This window comes from Nylanderia fulva, unplaced genomic scaffold (genome assembly GCF_048542155.1).
Source record: "Nylanderia fulva isolate GAGA-0341 unplaced genomic scaffold, ASM4854215v1 Scaffold264, whole genome shotgun sequence".
Taxonomy (NCBI): domain Eukaryota; kingdom Metazoa; phylum Arthropoda; class Insecta; order Hymenoptera; family Formicidae; genus Nylanderia; species Nylanderia fulva.
The window spans coordinates 64601-84230 of NW_028190330.1; the positions used below are offsets into that span (position 1 = coordinate 64601).

Below are 19630 nucleotides of genomic sequence, written 5' to 3' on the forward strand. Positions count from 1 at the left end.
AAATCTAATAAAAAAGATCTCGATTGTGGAATATTTCATTCACATGTGTATGTGCGAAATGACATTTAGGAATAAAACAGAGCAGAAAATTAGTTGCGCGATGTCGCGATAGAGCGAACTGCAATCGTGCAGTTAGACAAGGACAGACAGTCATATTATCTTATTCTCTCTCATACATAGCATAATATAACGCAAAACGTCTGCCTCTTTGTCAACATAGAGTTTCCTTTAAGAAAGGCTGGATGAAAAGGTTAGTATATTTCTTTATATGCATGTATGTATGTATGTATGTATGTATGCGTATGTATGCGTAGAAAATGTTTATAAAGAAATATACATACCTATCGATTTATTTAGCTATCTGCCTGTCTATCTATCGAACTATCTATCGATCTACCTATCGATCAACCTATCTATCTATCTATCGATTTATTTGTCTCTCTGTGTTCCTGTTTCTGTCTCGCTGTCTCTTCTCTCTTTTCTACATTGCATTCTTTTATACATGCACACGTATATATAATTTTTTAAAAATAATCTGCATTACATAAATAAAAATAATTAAATTTATAATCTAAAAATATATAAAAATCTTTTATGAATATAATTGATTATAAAGTTTTAGTGGATAATTTTTTGTAATAAATAAATGATTTATATGATTTATTCTTATCTAACTACTGCTCTGTTTTGATAATAATAGTATTATTATATTCAATTTCTAAAATACTTTTATATAAATCATTTATTTATTACAAAGGATTATTTACTTTATAATCAATTATAATTATTATAGATAGGCCTGTTATACACATACACACACACGCACACGCACTCACATATAACTTGTTAGCTAGAATGTGGAAAAAACAATTTTTGTCACACTCACATATGTATATATATATATATATATATATATATATATATATATATGTATGTATGTATGTATGTATGTATGTATGTAGATTAGGGTGTAACAATTTTTTTTTGTCTACATTCTAGCTAACAAGTTATATGTGTGTGTGTGTGTGTGTGTGTGTGTGTGTGTAAAAACAGGCCTATCTTTTATAATTGATTATAAAGTAAATAATTCTTTGTAATAAATAAATGATTTATATAAAATTTTGTTTTTAGAGACTGAAGAGTATTTTTGAGATTGAATAGATAATAACACTATTATTATCAAAACAGAGCAGTAGATAGATGAGAATAAATCATATAAATCATTTATTTATTACAAAAAATTATCCACTAAAACTTTATAATCAATTATTAGTAGGTAATTATATTCATAAAAGATTTTTATATATTTTTAGATTATAAATTTAATTATTTTTTTTAACGTATAAGACGGGCAACAAGAGCCAAATCGCGGATGACAATGCGTTATCCTAACGAAACTAAATAATTTTTCGTTAGAATTAAATACCGGTGCACAAGGCACCAAATTTTACTTGGACACGGCCAAGATTTTAAATATGAAATAATCTCATATTTTGAGATTTAATTTCAATACCCCTTTAACCCCCCTACGGAAAATAAATAAATGAATGCAAGAGAAAAATATAGATCCGAAAATCGCTGAATCGGGATAACGCATTGTCATCCGCGATTTGGCTCTTGTTGCCCGTCTTATACGTTAAATTTATATTTATATTACAGAGCCTTGTTGAAACTCTTATATTTGATACACGCTGGCTTAAAAAATGCGTTTGTTTACCAACATTAATATATATAACAGAGAAAAGTATAGAATCGAAAGGATCTGAATAGCTCAGCTGGAAGAGCAGTCGCCCGGCAAGCGAAAGGTCTCGGGTTCGTTTCCCGATTCAGCGATTTTCGGATCTATATTTTTTTCTTGCATTCATTTATTTATTTTCCGTAGGGGGGTTAAAGGGGTATTGAAATTAAATCTCAAAATATGAGATTATTTCATATTTAAAATCTTGGCCGTGTCCAAGTAAAATTTGGTGCCTTGTGCACCGGTATTTAATTCTAACGAAAAATTATTTAGTTTCGTTAGGATAACGCATTGTCATCCGCGATTTGGCTCTTGTTGCCCGTCTTATACGTTAAATTTATATTTATATTACAGAGCCTTGTTAAAACTCTTATATTTAATTATTTTTATTTTGGCAATGTAGATTATTTAAAAAAAATTATTATATACGTGTGCATGTATGAAAGAATACAATGTAGAAGAGAAAATAGACAGATAGATCGATAGATATTATAGATAAATAGATAGATAGACAGATAGACAGACATATAGATAGATAGATAGATAAGTAAATCGATAGATATTTCGATAGATAGACGACAGATTGCTAAATAAATCGATATATATATATATATATATGTGTGTGTGTATATATACAGGGTGTCCCAAAAAGATCGGAACACTGAAAAATCTCGAAAAGTATACGTTTTACAGAAAAAAGTTTCAGACAAAAGTTGTAAAAAATCTATTAATTGATCTTATCAGTTTGACCTTGGATTGCGTTACCAAGGTCAGAATAAGATCACCTTGAATTTCTTAGATGGAATCCTATATTTTTTATTACATATCTTTGTAGCTTATCTAGAGAGCTTTCCAAAACACTAATAAAATTATTTTTTATTGAGTACTCTTTGAGTTACAAAGGCTAACAATTTTTTGACATATAATGTAAAATATCTTTGTAAAATATTTCATTTTCGGTAATCATATCTTTTTTTGCACGGAATAATGAGACCAATGAATTGGTGTAAAAAAAAAACAATTGCTTATAAAAAAAGTATGCTTACTGCATATTGAATATTACATATTTTTTTTAACAATTATCTGTTTTTTTTATTGATCTTATTATACTGTGCAAGAAAGTAGGTATGATTACCGAAAATGGATTATTTTACAAAGATATTTAACATTTTATGTCAAAAAATTGTTAGCTTCTAACCTAACTCAAAGAGCACTTAATAAAAAATAATTTGATTATAATGTTTTGGAAAGCTCTCGAGATAAGCTACAAGAATATGTAATAAAAAATATAAGATTCCATCTAAGAAATTCGAGGACATTATTCTGACCTTGGTCACGCCGTCCAAAGTCAAATTGATAAGATTAGTAAATAGATTTTTTTCCCTACAATTTTTGTCTGAAACTTTTTTCTGTAAAACGTATACTTTTCAAGATTGTTCAGTGTTCCGATCTTTTTGGGGCACCCTGTATATATTTATATTAGAATATCGCAAAAAATTTATAGATGGAGAAAATATTGAAATATTTAAAATTATCTTTATTTTTAGAATAATCTCAAGAATACAAAGTTTCACTGTGGACATCAGTTGCAGGACACCCTGTATATACATACATACATACATACATAATACATATATATATATATATATATATATATAATATATATATATATATATATATATATATGTATATATTGTATATATGTATGTATATATAAATGTATGTATGTATATATGTATGTATGTATAGGATGTCCTGCAACTGATGTCCACAGTGAAACTTATATTTGTATTCTTGAGATTATTCTAAAAATAAACATGATTTTGAAATTTTCAAGATTTTCTTCATCTATAAATTTTTTGCGATATTCTAATGATACCCCCCTCATTCTTATTCAACATTTATGGGGTTCAATTTTTATAAAATTTTTTTACATAAATAAATAAATATATATATATATATATATATATATATATAATTTCGAAAAATAATGATTTCTGAAAAATTAAAGCAGTCACTTGCTTATTTTAAATAGTTATTAGTAATAGAAATATTATAGTAGTAATAAATAGTAGTTACAATAGTACAATAGTAGTAATAATAGTTATAAAGTTGCAGTAGTAACAAAAAAAGATACTTTATGCCAAAGACGATCCATTCGTTTGCTAGTTGTTTCCAAAATATCTTCTCCCAGAACGATTTGCATGTGCGTTCTGGTTATTAAAAAAATATATTTTATACCTGAAACGATATATTCGTCTGCTAGTTGCTTTTAAAAATATCTTCTCCCAGAACAATTTGCATGTGCGTCCTGGTTATTAAAAAAAGATATTTTATACCAGAGACGATATATTCGTCTGCTAATTACTTTTAAAAATATCTTCTCCCAGAACGATTTGCATGTGCGTTCTGGTTATTAAAGTTAGTATCCAATGGTTAGTACCTACAATGCAATGCCTGGAGTCAAATTCAAATACAGGTACGTGTAGTAAAAATGTCGAACTTTGTGAAGATAACAATCATTTTGTTATCTGGAGAATAGCTCTCTGGATATAAATCGTATCCAGGAAAGCATGCGCTCAAGGGCGTCGCATTGTCGACTCTTCTCATATGTGAAATGAACTTCAGAGATCATTCAATAATCATATGCAAGAAATAGAGTGCCAATTTAAAGATTGGAAACTCATAAAAACTAAAACCGAAGGCCAAAAGGAAAATGGCTCTAGGAATAGCACATATAAGAATACTAGCAATAAATCCATCAATTTTCAAAAATCGGTGGAATTATTCTCAGATACAATGGATTCTAAAGTTAGTATTCAAAAAGTGTCGTTTTTTCTTAAATAATAAAAATTTATCAAATCAATAATTTGTTATATTCCAATACATATCGTTGCAAAAAGACGCTTCAATGCAAATGTCTCGTTTGCTATAATCGGATAGACGAAAAAAAAACATTTTGTAGCTGCGTTCTCACAGGAATGGGCGATGGAGGGGCCCATTTTATCCTCGATATTTAAAAAAATATTATATAATATTTTTTTATTATCGAGTTACATATAATTATCAATATAATTACTTATCATTTACATGTGTGTGTATGAATATATTTATTGAGCGTTCCCATGTGTGTATAAATATATTTGACCAGTGCCATTAATATTGTTTGACAAAAAAATTAATAGCAAGACGGCTCTTGGTGGAAATGGTAGATAATTTTGCACTGATTACGGGGAAAAAAATGCAATTCGATCAGATGTATTTTAGAGCGTTCTGGGGTGACTTTTAGGGGTGGCAAGCGGTTTTTTGTGATTTCCGCCAAAAGTTGACCTCGGATCAATAAATGTTCTAAGAAAAAATTGTAGATATTAAAACGATCTAAAACTTTTGTATACATCATTTTTCACATAACCTCAAAATTTTCGAGAAAAATTTAAAAAACTGTGTTTTTCGTATTTATTTTTTTTCTCGGACAAAAAAAATTTTTTTTCACCAAATTTGGTGGAAACTTACCTTTTTATGACCCAAATAAGCTGTAATTTTTTGGAATAAAAATATTTATGTTTTAAAGTTTTGTTGACGTAAAACCGAAAAATTACCCCTAACTTCAATCAAAAAATCTCGTGTTAAAATTTTAGATTTTAGATTTTTTCAGGGGGGGATTTTATTCGTTGAAATGTCTATTTTCAGATGGTTCAAAAAAATTAGACCTCACTTTGCACAAAATTGCCAGAAATTTGCGAAAAACTGAAAAAACGTGTTTTCAAAAAGTAATATTTACAGTTATTGCTTGAAATGTGATATTATTTATTAAAATTTTTAGTTGAAATGTATAAAAATGGTATCATTTAATGTTGATTTTAAAATATTATTTTAACACAAAAAATAAATTTCAGGAAATGCCCATGGAAATTATAAATAAATTGTTTTCATTAACCGACGCTAATAATAATTATAATTAAATTTATCAGGTGTCACACAAATTTTCTCTTTTTCGCTGGCAGTTCTTCGTCGTCAGATTGTATAAAACTTGCGGATTCGGTTGGACCTTCATTGATGTTATCATCTTCTTCAATTTCGATGTTCCGTAAGAACGATGTTTCTAAGAACTGGTTCATCGTCGATAGCTTCTTCTGAGTCGCTTATTTCCTGAATATTTTGTTGTTTCATATTGCAGCATTTCTCGGAAGCATGGCAGTTTAAACACAAATTTGTGCATTTCAATCCATGTTTACGACATCCACATTTTTTACTGTTACATCCGGTTTCACAGTTGCAGCAAATAGTTTTCAGTAATATTTCTGAAATCAATTCTTGTTCTGTGAATATCGGCATAATTCCATCCTGAAATTTTTGCCAGCCCCAATCCGTTGCGGTTAGTGTGTTACCGAGCCAAGTCTGAAGTTGATAGTATGCCTGGTAACAATGTTGTTTCGCAGCGTCTTCACTTGGTGGAAGTTTTTCTAATTTAAATGATGACTCCACTGTTGCTGCTTGATAGTTGCGGAATCTCAATTGATTTAAAGTGGCATTTTCTTGTTTGCATTTATAAATTGCCTTGATTAGTTGTAAACCGTTTTCGGAGATGTCTTTTTTGTCTGCGTCTCTGTTATAAAAAATGCTGGCCAATGATGATAAATTTTGATCGGACAATAGTGATTTCACTGTTGTTTTTTTTTCCTTTTCCAGCAAATGCAGAAGTTGTATCGCAACCAGAAAAACAATGTAAAAATGCAACAAGATTTGTTAATGATTTGTGTTTGAAACTGTTTGAGGTGTAAAAAGAATTTTTGACATTACCGGAACCTGGCTTGTGAAAATAAATGGTACTATTCTTTGAACTTAATTTATTTAGAAGAACAAGAAGATCAATATCTTGTCCCACAACTACGACGGTCTTCGCATTGTCCTTAGAAACTTGTATCAAGGTTCTAATTATGTCAGCATCAGCATCTTCTTTAGCTTGTTGGCAGAAAAATCCTTCCGATGTTAATTTTTCAAGTAAAGTTTTTATCATTTTATCCTTGTTTTTTTTATTTTTCTCTTATTACACGTATAGGAAAAATAATAATATATCTATTTTAGAGCAGATCAAAGATAACATTTTCGAATTTACCTTGCAATTTAGATTTCAAAAGTTCATTGCAAAGCAACAAATTTTTTACGTTCTATTTGTTATTGAAGAAGTTTTTGTCTTAAAACACTCAGCCACGTGTAAAAAATGCTGTTCACTGCTTTGCTCCTGGAATACTATAACTATGTAACGGTTCATAAGCTGCTCTGCGAGGTTGCCACATTATAATCCAACAATCTGGCAACCACGCTATTATGATTCCGACGGATTTAACTTACTATAAATTACATATCTACATTTTCATATCTTTGAATAAAAATTAAGTTTGTTTAAAACAGTGAAATTTACTTGAATTCAATGGATTTAAAAATTATTTTGGCATTTTTTATGCATCCCATTCTTCAACAATTTGCAATTACTTTATTTATCAATGCAACATTAAATGATACCATTTTTATACATTTCAACTAAAAATTTTAATAAATAATATCACATTTCAAGCAATAACTGCAAATATTACTTTTTGAAAACACGTTTTTTTAGTTTTTCGCAATTTTTGGCAATTTTGTGCAAAGTGAGGTCTAATTTTTTTGAACCATCTGAAAATAGACATTTCAACGAATAAAATCCCCCCCTGAAAAAATCTAAAATCTAAAATTTTAACACGAGATTTTTTGATTGAAGTTAGGGGTAATTTTTCGGTTTTACGTCAACAAAACTTTAAAACATAAATATTTTTATTCCAAAAAATTACAGCTTATTTGGGTCATAAAAAGGTAAGTTTCCACCAAATTTGGTGAAAAAAAATTTTTTTTGTCCGAGAAAAAAAATAAATACGAAAAACACAGTTTTTTAAATTTTTCTCGAAAATTTTGAGGTTATATGAAAAATTATGTATATAAAAGTTTTAGATCGTTTTAATATATCTACAACTTTTTCTTAGAACATTTTTTGATCCGAGGTCAACTTTTGGCGGAAATCACAAAAAACCGCTTGCCACCTCTAAAAGTCACCCCAGAATACCCTAAAATACATCTGATCAAATTGCATTTTTTTCCCCGTAATCAGTGCAAAATTATCTACCAATTCCACCAAGAACCGTCCTGCTATTAATTTTTTCCGTTTTTGGTCTCTTTAACACCTAATTGCACTGGTCTATAAATAAAACGTTACAATTTTTTATTTCTAAAAGTATAATTTTTAGAAAATAATGCTGCAAATAAAAGTTCCAGTATTTCAACGGAGATATACATATTTTGATGTTACAGAAATGTTTGTAAAAGGCAATTTTCAATATCATTAGTCAACTTGATCATTTTATATTGATTAGTCTAAGTATTTATGTAAATTTATTCCTTGTAACATATTCTGCATACAGGGTAAAAGTCAATAATTAAACGGTTTATGAGATATTTTACATAATCTAACATATTTTGATATAAAAAATAAAAAATATTTCGTAAATAAAATAGTTAGTGTTTGATAATACTTTTATGTACAGAATAATTATAGACAAATAAAAAAAGATACACAGCAAAAAAAATATACAATTTGCTACATGCAGCTATATATATTTTTTTGTAAAAACAACATTGTTGTTTATACCAATTGTTTTGTCTAATTATTCTATACATAAAAACAAGACCATTGAAAACTAAATATTTTACGTGATATTTTGTATTTTATATCAAAATTATGTCAGATTATGTAAAATATCTCGGAATCTGTTCAATTCTTAGCTACATTTCCTTATATTTTTATGCAGAATATTACAAAAAATCTATTTACATAAACGCTTAGAATAATTCTATATAAAATAATTAAATTGACTATAAATAAGCTTGAAAATTGCCTCTTACAAACATTTCTATGACATCAACTATGCTTCCTTTGAGATACTAAAATTTTTATTTGAAACATTTTGTTCAACAAACATTTTTAGCGATAAAAATTTGTAACGCTTATTGAAACACCCGGTGCATATTTATTACATCTCTATTCTTCCTATATATATATATATATATATATATATATATATATATATACGAGGGTCACTATTTATATTTCGAGAATAGGAACAAAAACAAATAGTTAAGCTGCGAATATATTTTTATTGTTTTTCAAAGTACTCGCCACGATGATCGATACACTTTTGCATGCGCTTAAACCAATTTTCAAAGCATTTATTCCATTCCGAATGAGGTATCTCCAAAACATGATTTTTGAACGCTTCAATAGCTTCTTCGGGCGATGAAAATCGTTGACCACGCAGTTTATTCTTCACGGATGGGAACAAAAAGAAATCATTGGGTGCCAAATCAGGGCTGTACGGCGGATGACCCATCAATTCGATGTTTTGAGTGCTCAAATAGTCTCTTGTTTGAGCCGATGTGTAAGAGCTCGCATTGTCATGATGAAGAACAATCCGACGTCTCTTGTTTGTTTTCCTTATTTCACCGAAGATTTCTGGCAAACAGATGGTTGTGTACCACTCAGAATTTACTGTTCTACGATCCTCTAGAGGCACTGTTGCAATATGACCAGTTTTTCCGAAGAAACAGGCCACCATTTTCTTTGAAGTGCTTCGTGCGCGAACAACTTTTGTTGGATTTGGTTCATCTTGGAACACCCATACAGTCGACTGCTGCTTACTTTCGGGCTCATACGAATATATCCATGATTCGTCACCTGTCACGATTTTATAAACGTCTTTTGAAGCACCGCGATTGTATTTCTTAAGCATTTCTTTGCACCAATCAACACGAGCCTTTTTTTGAGCGATTGTCAAATTTTGTGGGATCCAACGCGAACATAACTTTCGCACAGCTAAGTGTTCATGTAAAATCGCATATATGCTGGTGGAACTAATGCTTAGGGATGCCTCAATCTCACAATAGGTTACATGATGATCTTGCTTAATCATTTCGTGCACAGCATCGATGTTTTCTGGCACTACAGTCAATTTTGGACGACCTTCACGAAACTCGTCGGACAGCGAATTACAACCACGATTGAATTCACTATACCAGCGATACACAGTGGTTTTTGATGGAGCTTCATCGCCAAAAGTCAAATTAAGTTGATTGACGCACTCTTGTTGTGATAATCCACGTCGAAAGTCGTAAAAAATCATCGCACGAAAATGTTCACGATTCAGTTCCATTTTTTGCCGAGACGAAACTTTCAACTAAATATAAAATAAACAAATAGCGTCCGTATGACAAAATGTTCTGAGTACGTATATCGTCAAAAATGTCAAACTTTACGATGGAACCGTCAGATGGACTCACATGACATCAGTGTTGCCAATTCCCGAAATATAAATAGTGACCCTCGTATATATAATGTTAAATTATGTAAAATATCTCGTAAACCGTTCAATTATTGACTTTTACCCTGTATGCAAAATATGTTACAAGGAATCAATTTACATGCATAAATACTTATTATTAGACTAATCAATATTAAATAATCAAGTTGACTAATGATATTAAAAATTGCCTTCTACAAACATTTCTGTAACATCAAAGTATGTATATCTCTGTTGAAATACTGGAACTTTTATTTGCAGCATTATTTTCTAAAAATTATACTTTTAGAAATACAAAATTGTAACGTTTTATTTAGAACACTCAGTAAATATATTTAAACACACACATGTGAAGTAAATATATTCATACACACACATGTAAATGATAAGTAATTATATTCATACATACACATGTGAATGATATATACATATATTATATATATAAGAATTGCATGTAAATATATAAGCAAAAAAACAAATATATATATATATATATATATATATATATATATAGTGTTCAAACTATGTGATAAAGATAGACACAATTATGTATGTATGTTTTACTGTCATTGACACGCTTAGATAAAAACGCGTGTGCGAGATAATTCAACAGTAAAAATATATTATGTTGTCTAAAAAAATATAATATGTTGAACACAATAAAATTGTTTTTTTTTTACATGCATGTAAATTTTTAATATATGGAAACTGCCGATAATAGCAAAATTAAAATTGTCGGTAATTATCGACAATTTTAGTTCCGCTTAGATGAGGGCGCTAACCCGTCGGAGTTCGGCCAACGCTCCGGCATCCCCTTAAGGTACCGTTTTCATGCCTACCGCGGCGCATTAAGATGCGCCTGGCGCCCAACTTACAATTAGTCTCGGTTATTGTTCTCGTTGCTACCGAACTAACAAGGGAAGTTCGGCAAGTGTAAAATTCAAAAAAATCTGAAACTTTGTATAAGTTTAGAGTAGATGAACCTAATCACGAAACAATTTTTTTTAGCTGCTGATATTCGGTTTTAGGGGTGCAGCATCCCCTTAAATAAAATCGGTGTTTACGTTTTCAAGCGAATATCGCCGAAATAATGAGAAATATAAAAAAATGTTTCCAGCAAAAGTTTTATGGTTTCGAAAGCTCTTTATAATGGCATGATCATATTTTGCAAAAATGTTTAATTTTTCAAAATACCCCCACCACGTATCTTTTTTTTTCATATTTAAATTTTTCTTGCAACTAAAATTAAAGTTTATTTCACGCCAAATTCAACCATATATAATAAAGTTGCGATCCGTAAACGTGTTTTTGAGAAATAAACTGAAAACATCCTTACAGGGTATGCTGTCAATTTTATCGGCCCGCTAATTTTGGCTACGACTTCTCTTTCTCCCCTTCTCTCTGTAATTTTTCGCAATACAAGATAACGATGAAACAGATGTTCGTAATAAATCTAATCACGTAACTGATTTTTGTATATTACACATTTTATAAATAATATAGTAGTTTTTACAAAAATAAGATATTATTTATTCTATATAATTGTTACAATAATGGTATTGTTCAAAGAAGTGTTCAAAACAGAAGTATTTTTTGCACCATGCACAACGTATAAAAGCCATTTTATCACAAATGCTACATTTCGGTATATGTTTTTCTTCTTTAAAATAACAGTAATTGATTGGATTTTCAAACTTTTCAGGCCGTGTTGATAAATAGCCACTTTTATACCAACTATATTCAAATAAATTTCGAAATCTTGGAGAAGAAAGTTGATTGTGTGCCAAAGACTGTAATTTTATAATGTTATTGCGTAAATGTAAATTTATATCGTAATTATTTAAAATAACATTATCAGAGAAGCTTCGAATAAAATTTTTCCAAATTCTAAAGCCAAAAACATCTAAAGGTTGTATAGAACTTGTACCAAAAGACAAACAAGTAAATATTTTAACAATACCAAAAAAAACAACTGCTTTTATACAACCTTTAGATGTTTGAATTAAAATTGACAGCATACCCTGTAAGGATGTTTTTAGTTTATTTCTCAAAAACACGTTTACGGATCGCAACTTTATTATATATGGTTGAATTTGGCGTGAAATAAACTTTAATTTTAATTTTAGTTGCAAGAAAAATTTAAATATTAAAAAAAAAAGATACGTGGTGGGGGTATTTTGAAAAATTAAACATTTTTGCAAAATATGATCATGCCATTATAAAGAGCTTTCAAAACCATAAAACTTTTGCTGGAAACATTTTTTTATATTTCTCATTATTTCGGCGATATTCGCTTGAAAACGTAAACACCGATTTTATTTAAGGGGATGCTGCACCCCTAAAACCGAATATCAGCAGCTAAAAAAAATTGTTTCGTGATTAGGTTCATCTACTCTAAACTTATACAAAGTTTCAGATTTTTTTGAATTTTACACTTGCCGAACTTTCCTTGTAAGCGTAATTAATTACGCCGGTACCGCCTTCTATTGCTACCTACGATTAGTTATATAAATTGAACGCTCCCCTCTCCGAATTTGGCGTTTCGGAGCAGGAAACGACGTTGCAGCACATACATCCGTACATACATATCCATTTTTTAAAAATGTGATTTTTCGATGTTTTGAACATTCTAAACACATTGGTATAAAAATTTGAAAAAAAATTTTTTCACCAAACAAAGCTTCCTCTATGAGAAAGCAATAAAAGAACAAGAAAGTACTGTATTAGTATATTGAAATATAAATATGAGATGTATTTACGAAAAAATATAATTTTTTTGCAATAATAATAAATTAGCATTTACGAAAACTTCACCAAAGAAAAAACTATCTATTTTTAAAGAATTATTTTTATTTTACGAGCATACCTAAAATTCCAATATTTCAATTCTGATGGTGATAGGGAAATGTGCTTTCTCGAATAAGTAGTACCACGCAAATTAGCCAACCAAACATCGTATCCCTGATCCGCTAATAGATAAGCTAAAACACAATATAAAAAAACATTTGCAATATTTTATTTGTATCGTTTTTTGCATATTCTATATTTTTATTATTTTTTACATAGAAATATTATTATAACAAGATTAAAACTGTAATCTGATTTATAATTCACTCATTACCTAAATATAATCATATATACTTTATTCCTCTCAACCAATAGAGCCAAACGCGATGTTATTGCGACAATTAAGAAAGAAAGAAAATTTGGAAACTAAGGAATTTGAATCCTATGGTTCGGATCTCAGAAATTCCCCTTGTTCCTTCTCTTAACATCCCCTGTAAAGAAATAGGCGAGAAAAATATTGGTCCGAAAGTCGGCTGAATCGGGAATCGAACCCGAGACCTTCCGCTTCTTAGCTAATTCCTTAGTTTCCAAATTTTCTTTTTTTCTTAATTGTCGCAATAACATCGCGTTTGGCTCTATTGGTCGAGAGGAATAAAGTGTATATTGGGTTTTTAAAAATTAAGGAGCTAACTTAAAAATATTCTTATTATTATAATCATATATGTAAAATATGTAAATATACAAAATATATAAAAATATATACACCTGTTATATAACAAATTTTAGAAATTCAACTTTTAAATGTAAACAAATTTCAAAAAGTAAGATAAACTAAAAATGTATCGTAATTAAAAGTGCATAAAATTTTTTTGTTTCTTTAATTTTAATATTTGCCCTTTAATTTCAATATTTTTCTCTTAGATATTTTTTATTAAAAATAAGATTAACGATGTGATCTGCTCGACAGTGCTGGTATATCTTTCAATGATTGATTTAAAAGCCGTACCGAGTGCTTTGCCTTTACCAAGAACGATCCAAATAATGTCATCGTTAATAGCACCATGTACCAGTAATACAGGTAGAGAGCCGTTGCCACCTGGGATACGATGTAATGTCAAAATATAGCCATCTTCCGTTGTTACAACGTGAGTTTCCGTGAGATAACCTGCTTTTTTTATTATCTCTGGCTGAAAAAAGAAACAATAAAATGAGAATATATTTATTCTCATAATAATGTAGCATTTTGCAATAACAATATAAATAATAATAGTGAATAATTATAAAATCTAAAATAAAATCAAATAAACATTAATTATATCTAATTAAGTCTATTATTATAATTTCCAAAAATTATAGGATAATTATGGTAATCTTGCAAAATAAAGTGTAAAACTCAATTAAAAATATTTTAGAAAGAAATTGTAGAGCATTATATTGTTATATATCTCTCTCTTACATACATATATCATCGTTATTGCAATAATTTTAATGATTATTTTCTAATTAAAATACACATAATTATTTATTTATTTTTAATCATTAAACCTTTAATTATTAAATATAATATAATAAATATTATTCTCGAGAAACTGCATATGACGTATAATAATTAGGAAAACTTATCATATAATCTATATGAATGATTAACAGCAAACCAATATCCAAGTTTGAAAGCTTAACTTTATTTTATTGAAAAACAAGCTATAAAAACAGAGGCTGTAAAAAAAGTATCAGTAGTAAGTCATGCCTTAAAGGATTATCAATGCAAATAAAATTCGCATGACTAATGTAATGTATCTATGTACGATTCCTTGATTCTTCTTTGCAGTGCCTACATTCAAGCTCAGGGAGCACATTTTGAATATTTATTTATCAAATTAATCTTTAAATAAATGATGTTTTTAATTTTGATTTCTCAAAGTTATTTTCTACGAATCACGTAACCTTACTATAAGAATAGCAAAATTTTAAAACTTCTATACTACATTTTAAAGATAGGATCTATATTTAAATAATATATACTCGGAATAATCTCACAAATAATCTATCAAAGTTTTTACACTCGTACCTCTGTATATATGTATCTATAGTCTTCCTCTAAAAAAGTTAAAGAAAGGACCATCACCATAATAAGCAACACTGCAATATTGAATATGTAGTTGTAAGTAGCAGTTGCATGCAATCATTATTCATTTCACTATATGTGTATATATGTATATGTATGTATATACATACAAAGTGTTCCACAAATATCGAAACCTCGGAACATCTCGACAAATATAAGTTGTATAGAAAAAAATTTAGATAAAAAAATTATAGTTTAAAATATTTATTTATTGATCTTATTATTTGGACTTTAAGTGGTATAGCCAAGGCCAAATAAAATCTTGTATTTTTAAAATAGAACTACAATATTTTTTATATGTTTTTTTAAATCGATTCCTAACAATAACCTGCATTAAAAATTAAAAATTAAAAGAATAGGATAATCAAAAAATGAATAATTTACGAGATATTTTCTAGTTTATTTCAATATTAATTTTATATAAACTCTGAAATATCTAGTAAAATATTCTATCTAGAAACATTTTCTGAAGAGCTTACTTCAATAATATTATTGGCAATATAATAAGAGGAGTCAACTGCTGTAAAAAAGGTAATACACATAATTGTTTTTAAGATAACATTGAGCTATTATTAGATATCATCATTTATCGAGTGTAAAAACTTTTATAGATTGTTTGAGATTATTCTGACAATGAGTATATATTATATAAATATAGATTTTATCAATATTCATGTATAAACATATATCAATTTAATGATATATAATGAATTTTAAAACTGCTTCTTTCGTTTGCATATACATTAACATGTATATATACAGAACTATACACATACACAAGATGTATAAATACTGAAACCAGGGTTGGATAATAATTAGTTAATTAGTTAAAAGTTAAAAAATTAATAATTTTTAACTTAGCTTAGTTGATTTAAAATGTATCAATTTTTAACTTTAAATAATTTTTGACCTTAAACTTATTAACTTATTTTCTAAGTTAAATTTTTTAATTTCTGAATACCATTACTGTTTTTTTATAAATTATAAACATATTATTAATTTTTATAATAAGAATACTAAGTCGGCTCCTTAATTTTAAAAACACAATATACGAGGTGTGTTCAAAAAGTATCGCGAATTTTGAATTTCCGCGGGTTACGTATATTCGATTTTCGATTTTTTTGTGGCGTTATGTTGGTACTCATGTTTCTCATTTATGCCGACAAGTACGGCCATTTTGAATGTTCAGTTAATTTTTGACAGCTGCTTTGCTTGCACGTGTTTTGGCTCGTCTTAGATTTTTGCCTATTCCAAAAAATGGATCAAAGAATCTGTATCAAATTTTGTGTGAAAAACAAAATTAAATGCGCGGACGCATTCCGAATGTTGACTGTGGCATATGGTGAAGCTACCTTGGACCGAAACAACGTTTATCGGTGGTACAAAATGTTTTCCGAGGGCCGAGAAGATGTGAACGACGAAGAGCGTGCCGGACGCCCGAACACGTCAACAACAGACGAAAACATTGATGAAGTGAAGAAAATAGTATTGGTCAATCGTCGAATCACCGTTAGAGAAGTTGTAAGGGACCTAAACATATCGATTGGCTCGTGCCATTCGATTTTTACCAATGATTTGGGCATGACACGGGTCGCCGCGAAATTCGTACCAAAATTGCTTAATTTCGACCAAAAACAGCATCGCATTAACAACACACTAATAATGCCGCAGCCTACCGTATTCCCCAGATCTGGCCCGCTGTGACTTTTTCTTGTTCCCGAAACTGAAGAGGCCCATGAAAGGACGACGCTATGCTACGATTGAGGAGATAAAGACGGCATCGAAGGAGGAGCTGAACAAGATCACAAAAAATGATTTTTTGAAGTGCTTCGAGGATTGGAAAAAACGTTGGCACAAGTGTATAATATCTGGTGGGGATTACTTTGAAGGGGACAAAATAGATATTCATGAATAAATAAATAATTTTTGAAAAAACACAAAATTCGCGATACTTTTTGAACACACCTCGTACACCTCCTTCATTTCGGCCAATAAAGCCAAACGCGATGTTATTGCGACAATTAAGAAAGAAAATTTGGAAACTAAGAAATTTGTATCCTATGATTGGGATCTCAGAAATTCCCCTTGTTCCTCTCTTAACTTCCCCTGTAAAGAAATAGGCGAGAAAAATATTGGTCCAAAAGTTGGCTGAATCGGGAATTGAATCCAAGATTAATTTTTATGTTCATTTGTCATTAATTGTAATTACCAAAAAATATATTTTTATATAAAAATCAAAATTTTTCTATTATTTGTTATTATATATTTTAAAAAAATTAACAAACAAAATTCTAATTTAATATAAATAATGTTTTTAAAATCTTATAATTTAATACTAACTAGAAAGATAAGATTCGCTATACAAGCTCAACGCGGATGTACATACGTGTGCGAAGACGACGAAAATTTAATTTTTCGTCATCTTATATATGTGCACGAAGCACAAAATTTGCTTAGCAATTACTAAAACTTATTGAGGAAAAATCTCGGATTTTAGATCTTAATTCCTCAGTTTCTTTATCCTCTCCCTTCTTTTGATTAACTTCAGTTAATTTAGCTTAATTTAACTTTAACTGATTGAGAGTTAATATTTTGTTTATGCAACTTTTAATTTAACTAAATTAATTTTATGAGCAACTAACTTTAACTTAACTTAGTTAAAAAAAATCATAAACTTACCCATCCTGCTGAAACCCCTTAATTTGACGAAAACTACGGTACTAGTTTCGAAAAAAATATTTTACAAAAGTTGTAAGACATTTGTATGTGTGTTTTCTTTATACATGCTATTATATGTTAATATTCACATTTCTTATTTCATATATTATTACGTATTTCTTATATTTTAAAACAATAAGGAAAAAAAGTTTAATAGCATCTAACTTTAAACGATACTACAAATGAAATAAAATGATTCTAAAAAAAACAATAAATATCATTAAAGACTTACTTAACTATGCTGTACATACATAAAATTTTTGGGAATTTTATTTCGATTATGAACAATAAAAACGGCAAAGGCGATATAAATGATGTCACTTAATTCGCGCCCAGTAAGTACATAGGTTAAAGTTCAATTAGTGGGCGCGAATTAAATGACATCATGTATAAGATCGCGCTTTTTTTAATCAATTTGTGACAGTGTTGAAGAAATTTAGCTAACTGGAACAATAAAAACTTTAATCCTCATTTCAATTAAATAAAAATGTACTTACAGTGCTGAGATGTAAATCGGAATTGATGTTGGCGTTGTTCCTTCTAGATCGAAGTATTCTTTCTACGGGCTCGTTTGGTTCGGTGGTCGCGTCCCCATAAAAACACACGTAAAGTGACAGCAAACACATAATTTCTATCAATCTTATTCCATCCATAATTAACAATACTAAACAGTAAATGAAAACAAACAACTTAAAAGAATTTTCTGGAGTATCGGGATATGTATTATCGAAAAAGAAACAGAAAACAAGTGAGCGAAATACATAAAGACTGAGCTGATTAACATATCCTGTCCACTATTTAATAATGCTACATCAATGACTTGTGATATTATATTAATGGAAAAAAAAATGAATTACAGATTGATAGAAAGAGCAAAGGATGCACTGCGTTATTTACTACGTTTAGTAGATTCAACAGTTTAACAACAATGACAACGTAAATTAGTAGATTTTTTCATATATTATATACGAAGCTATAATATGTATATAATTTACTGTATATACATGTATAAAAAAAATATAAATTGATAAAATTATAATAATATAATATAATAGGCATAGACAACAAGCGAACAATATTTTTAAATACTTTAAATCACTAAAATATACAATATTTTTTATTTATTTATTTACATATTATTTATTTATTTATTTACATATTATTTATTTATTTATTTAGTATTTATGTATTTATTTAATTTTTAAACACATAATTCACATCATTAATGTACACTGATCATCAAATGTACACTTACCTATTAATGTACATTGTTTGAATATTTCCCTTTCATGATCTTTAAAACTCTTTCGTACTTATACAATTACTATATACAATACAAATACTATATACGTACTTATACTTATATAATTCTTTTAAACTGCACTCTCAATTTATTCTAACTTTTTATACGAAACAATCTCTACTATAATATTATCTAATTATTATACGAAAAAATACGATAATACGAACAATCTGTACAATAATATTTTCTAATTAATATACAAAACAAACTCTACTATAATATTTGCTAATAATTCTCTTTTTTATAAATTTAAAGTGTAAAACAGGCAATAAGAGCCAAATCGCGGATGACAGTGCGTTATCTCAACGAAACTAAATTTTTTCGTTAGAATTAAATACCTGTGCACAAGGCACCAAATTTTACTTGGATAACGCACTGTCATCCGCGATTTGGCTCTTATTGCCTGTCTTATACTTTATATTTATATTTATATTACAGAGCCTTGTTAAACTCTTAATTTATACACGCTGGCTTAAAGGCGTTTGTTTATCAACATTATATATAGCAGAGAAAAGTATAGAATCGAAAGGATCTGAATAACTCACAATCAGTTAAAAGAGCAGTCGCCCGGCAAG

General features: G+C 28.8%; 1 protein-coding gene across 1 annotated transcript in view; it reads right to left on the bottom strand.

Annotated features, from left to right (window-relative positions):
• LOC114944916 (uncharacterized) overlaps window positions 1-18497 on the bottom strand; it is a 61798-nt gene extending 43301 nt beyond the window's left edge. The window contains exons 1-3 of the mRNA XM_085483729.1: window positions 18250-18497; window positions 13916-14096; window positions 12989-13103 (exon numbers count right to left, since the gene is read on the bottom strand). Of these exons, the coding sequence (XP_085339855.1) occupies window positions 12989-13103; window positions 13916-14096; window positions 18250-18405 (452 nt within the window). The 5' untranslated portion in view covers window positions 18406-18497. The remainder of the gene's footprint in view (window positions 1-12988; window positions 13104-13915; window positions 14097-18249) is intronic.
• Between the last annotated feature and the right edge of the window lie 1133 nt (window positions 18498-19630).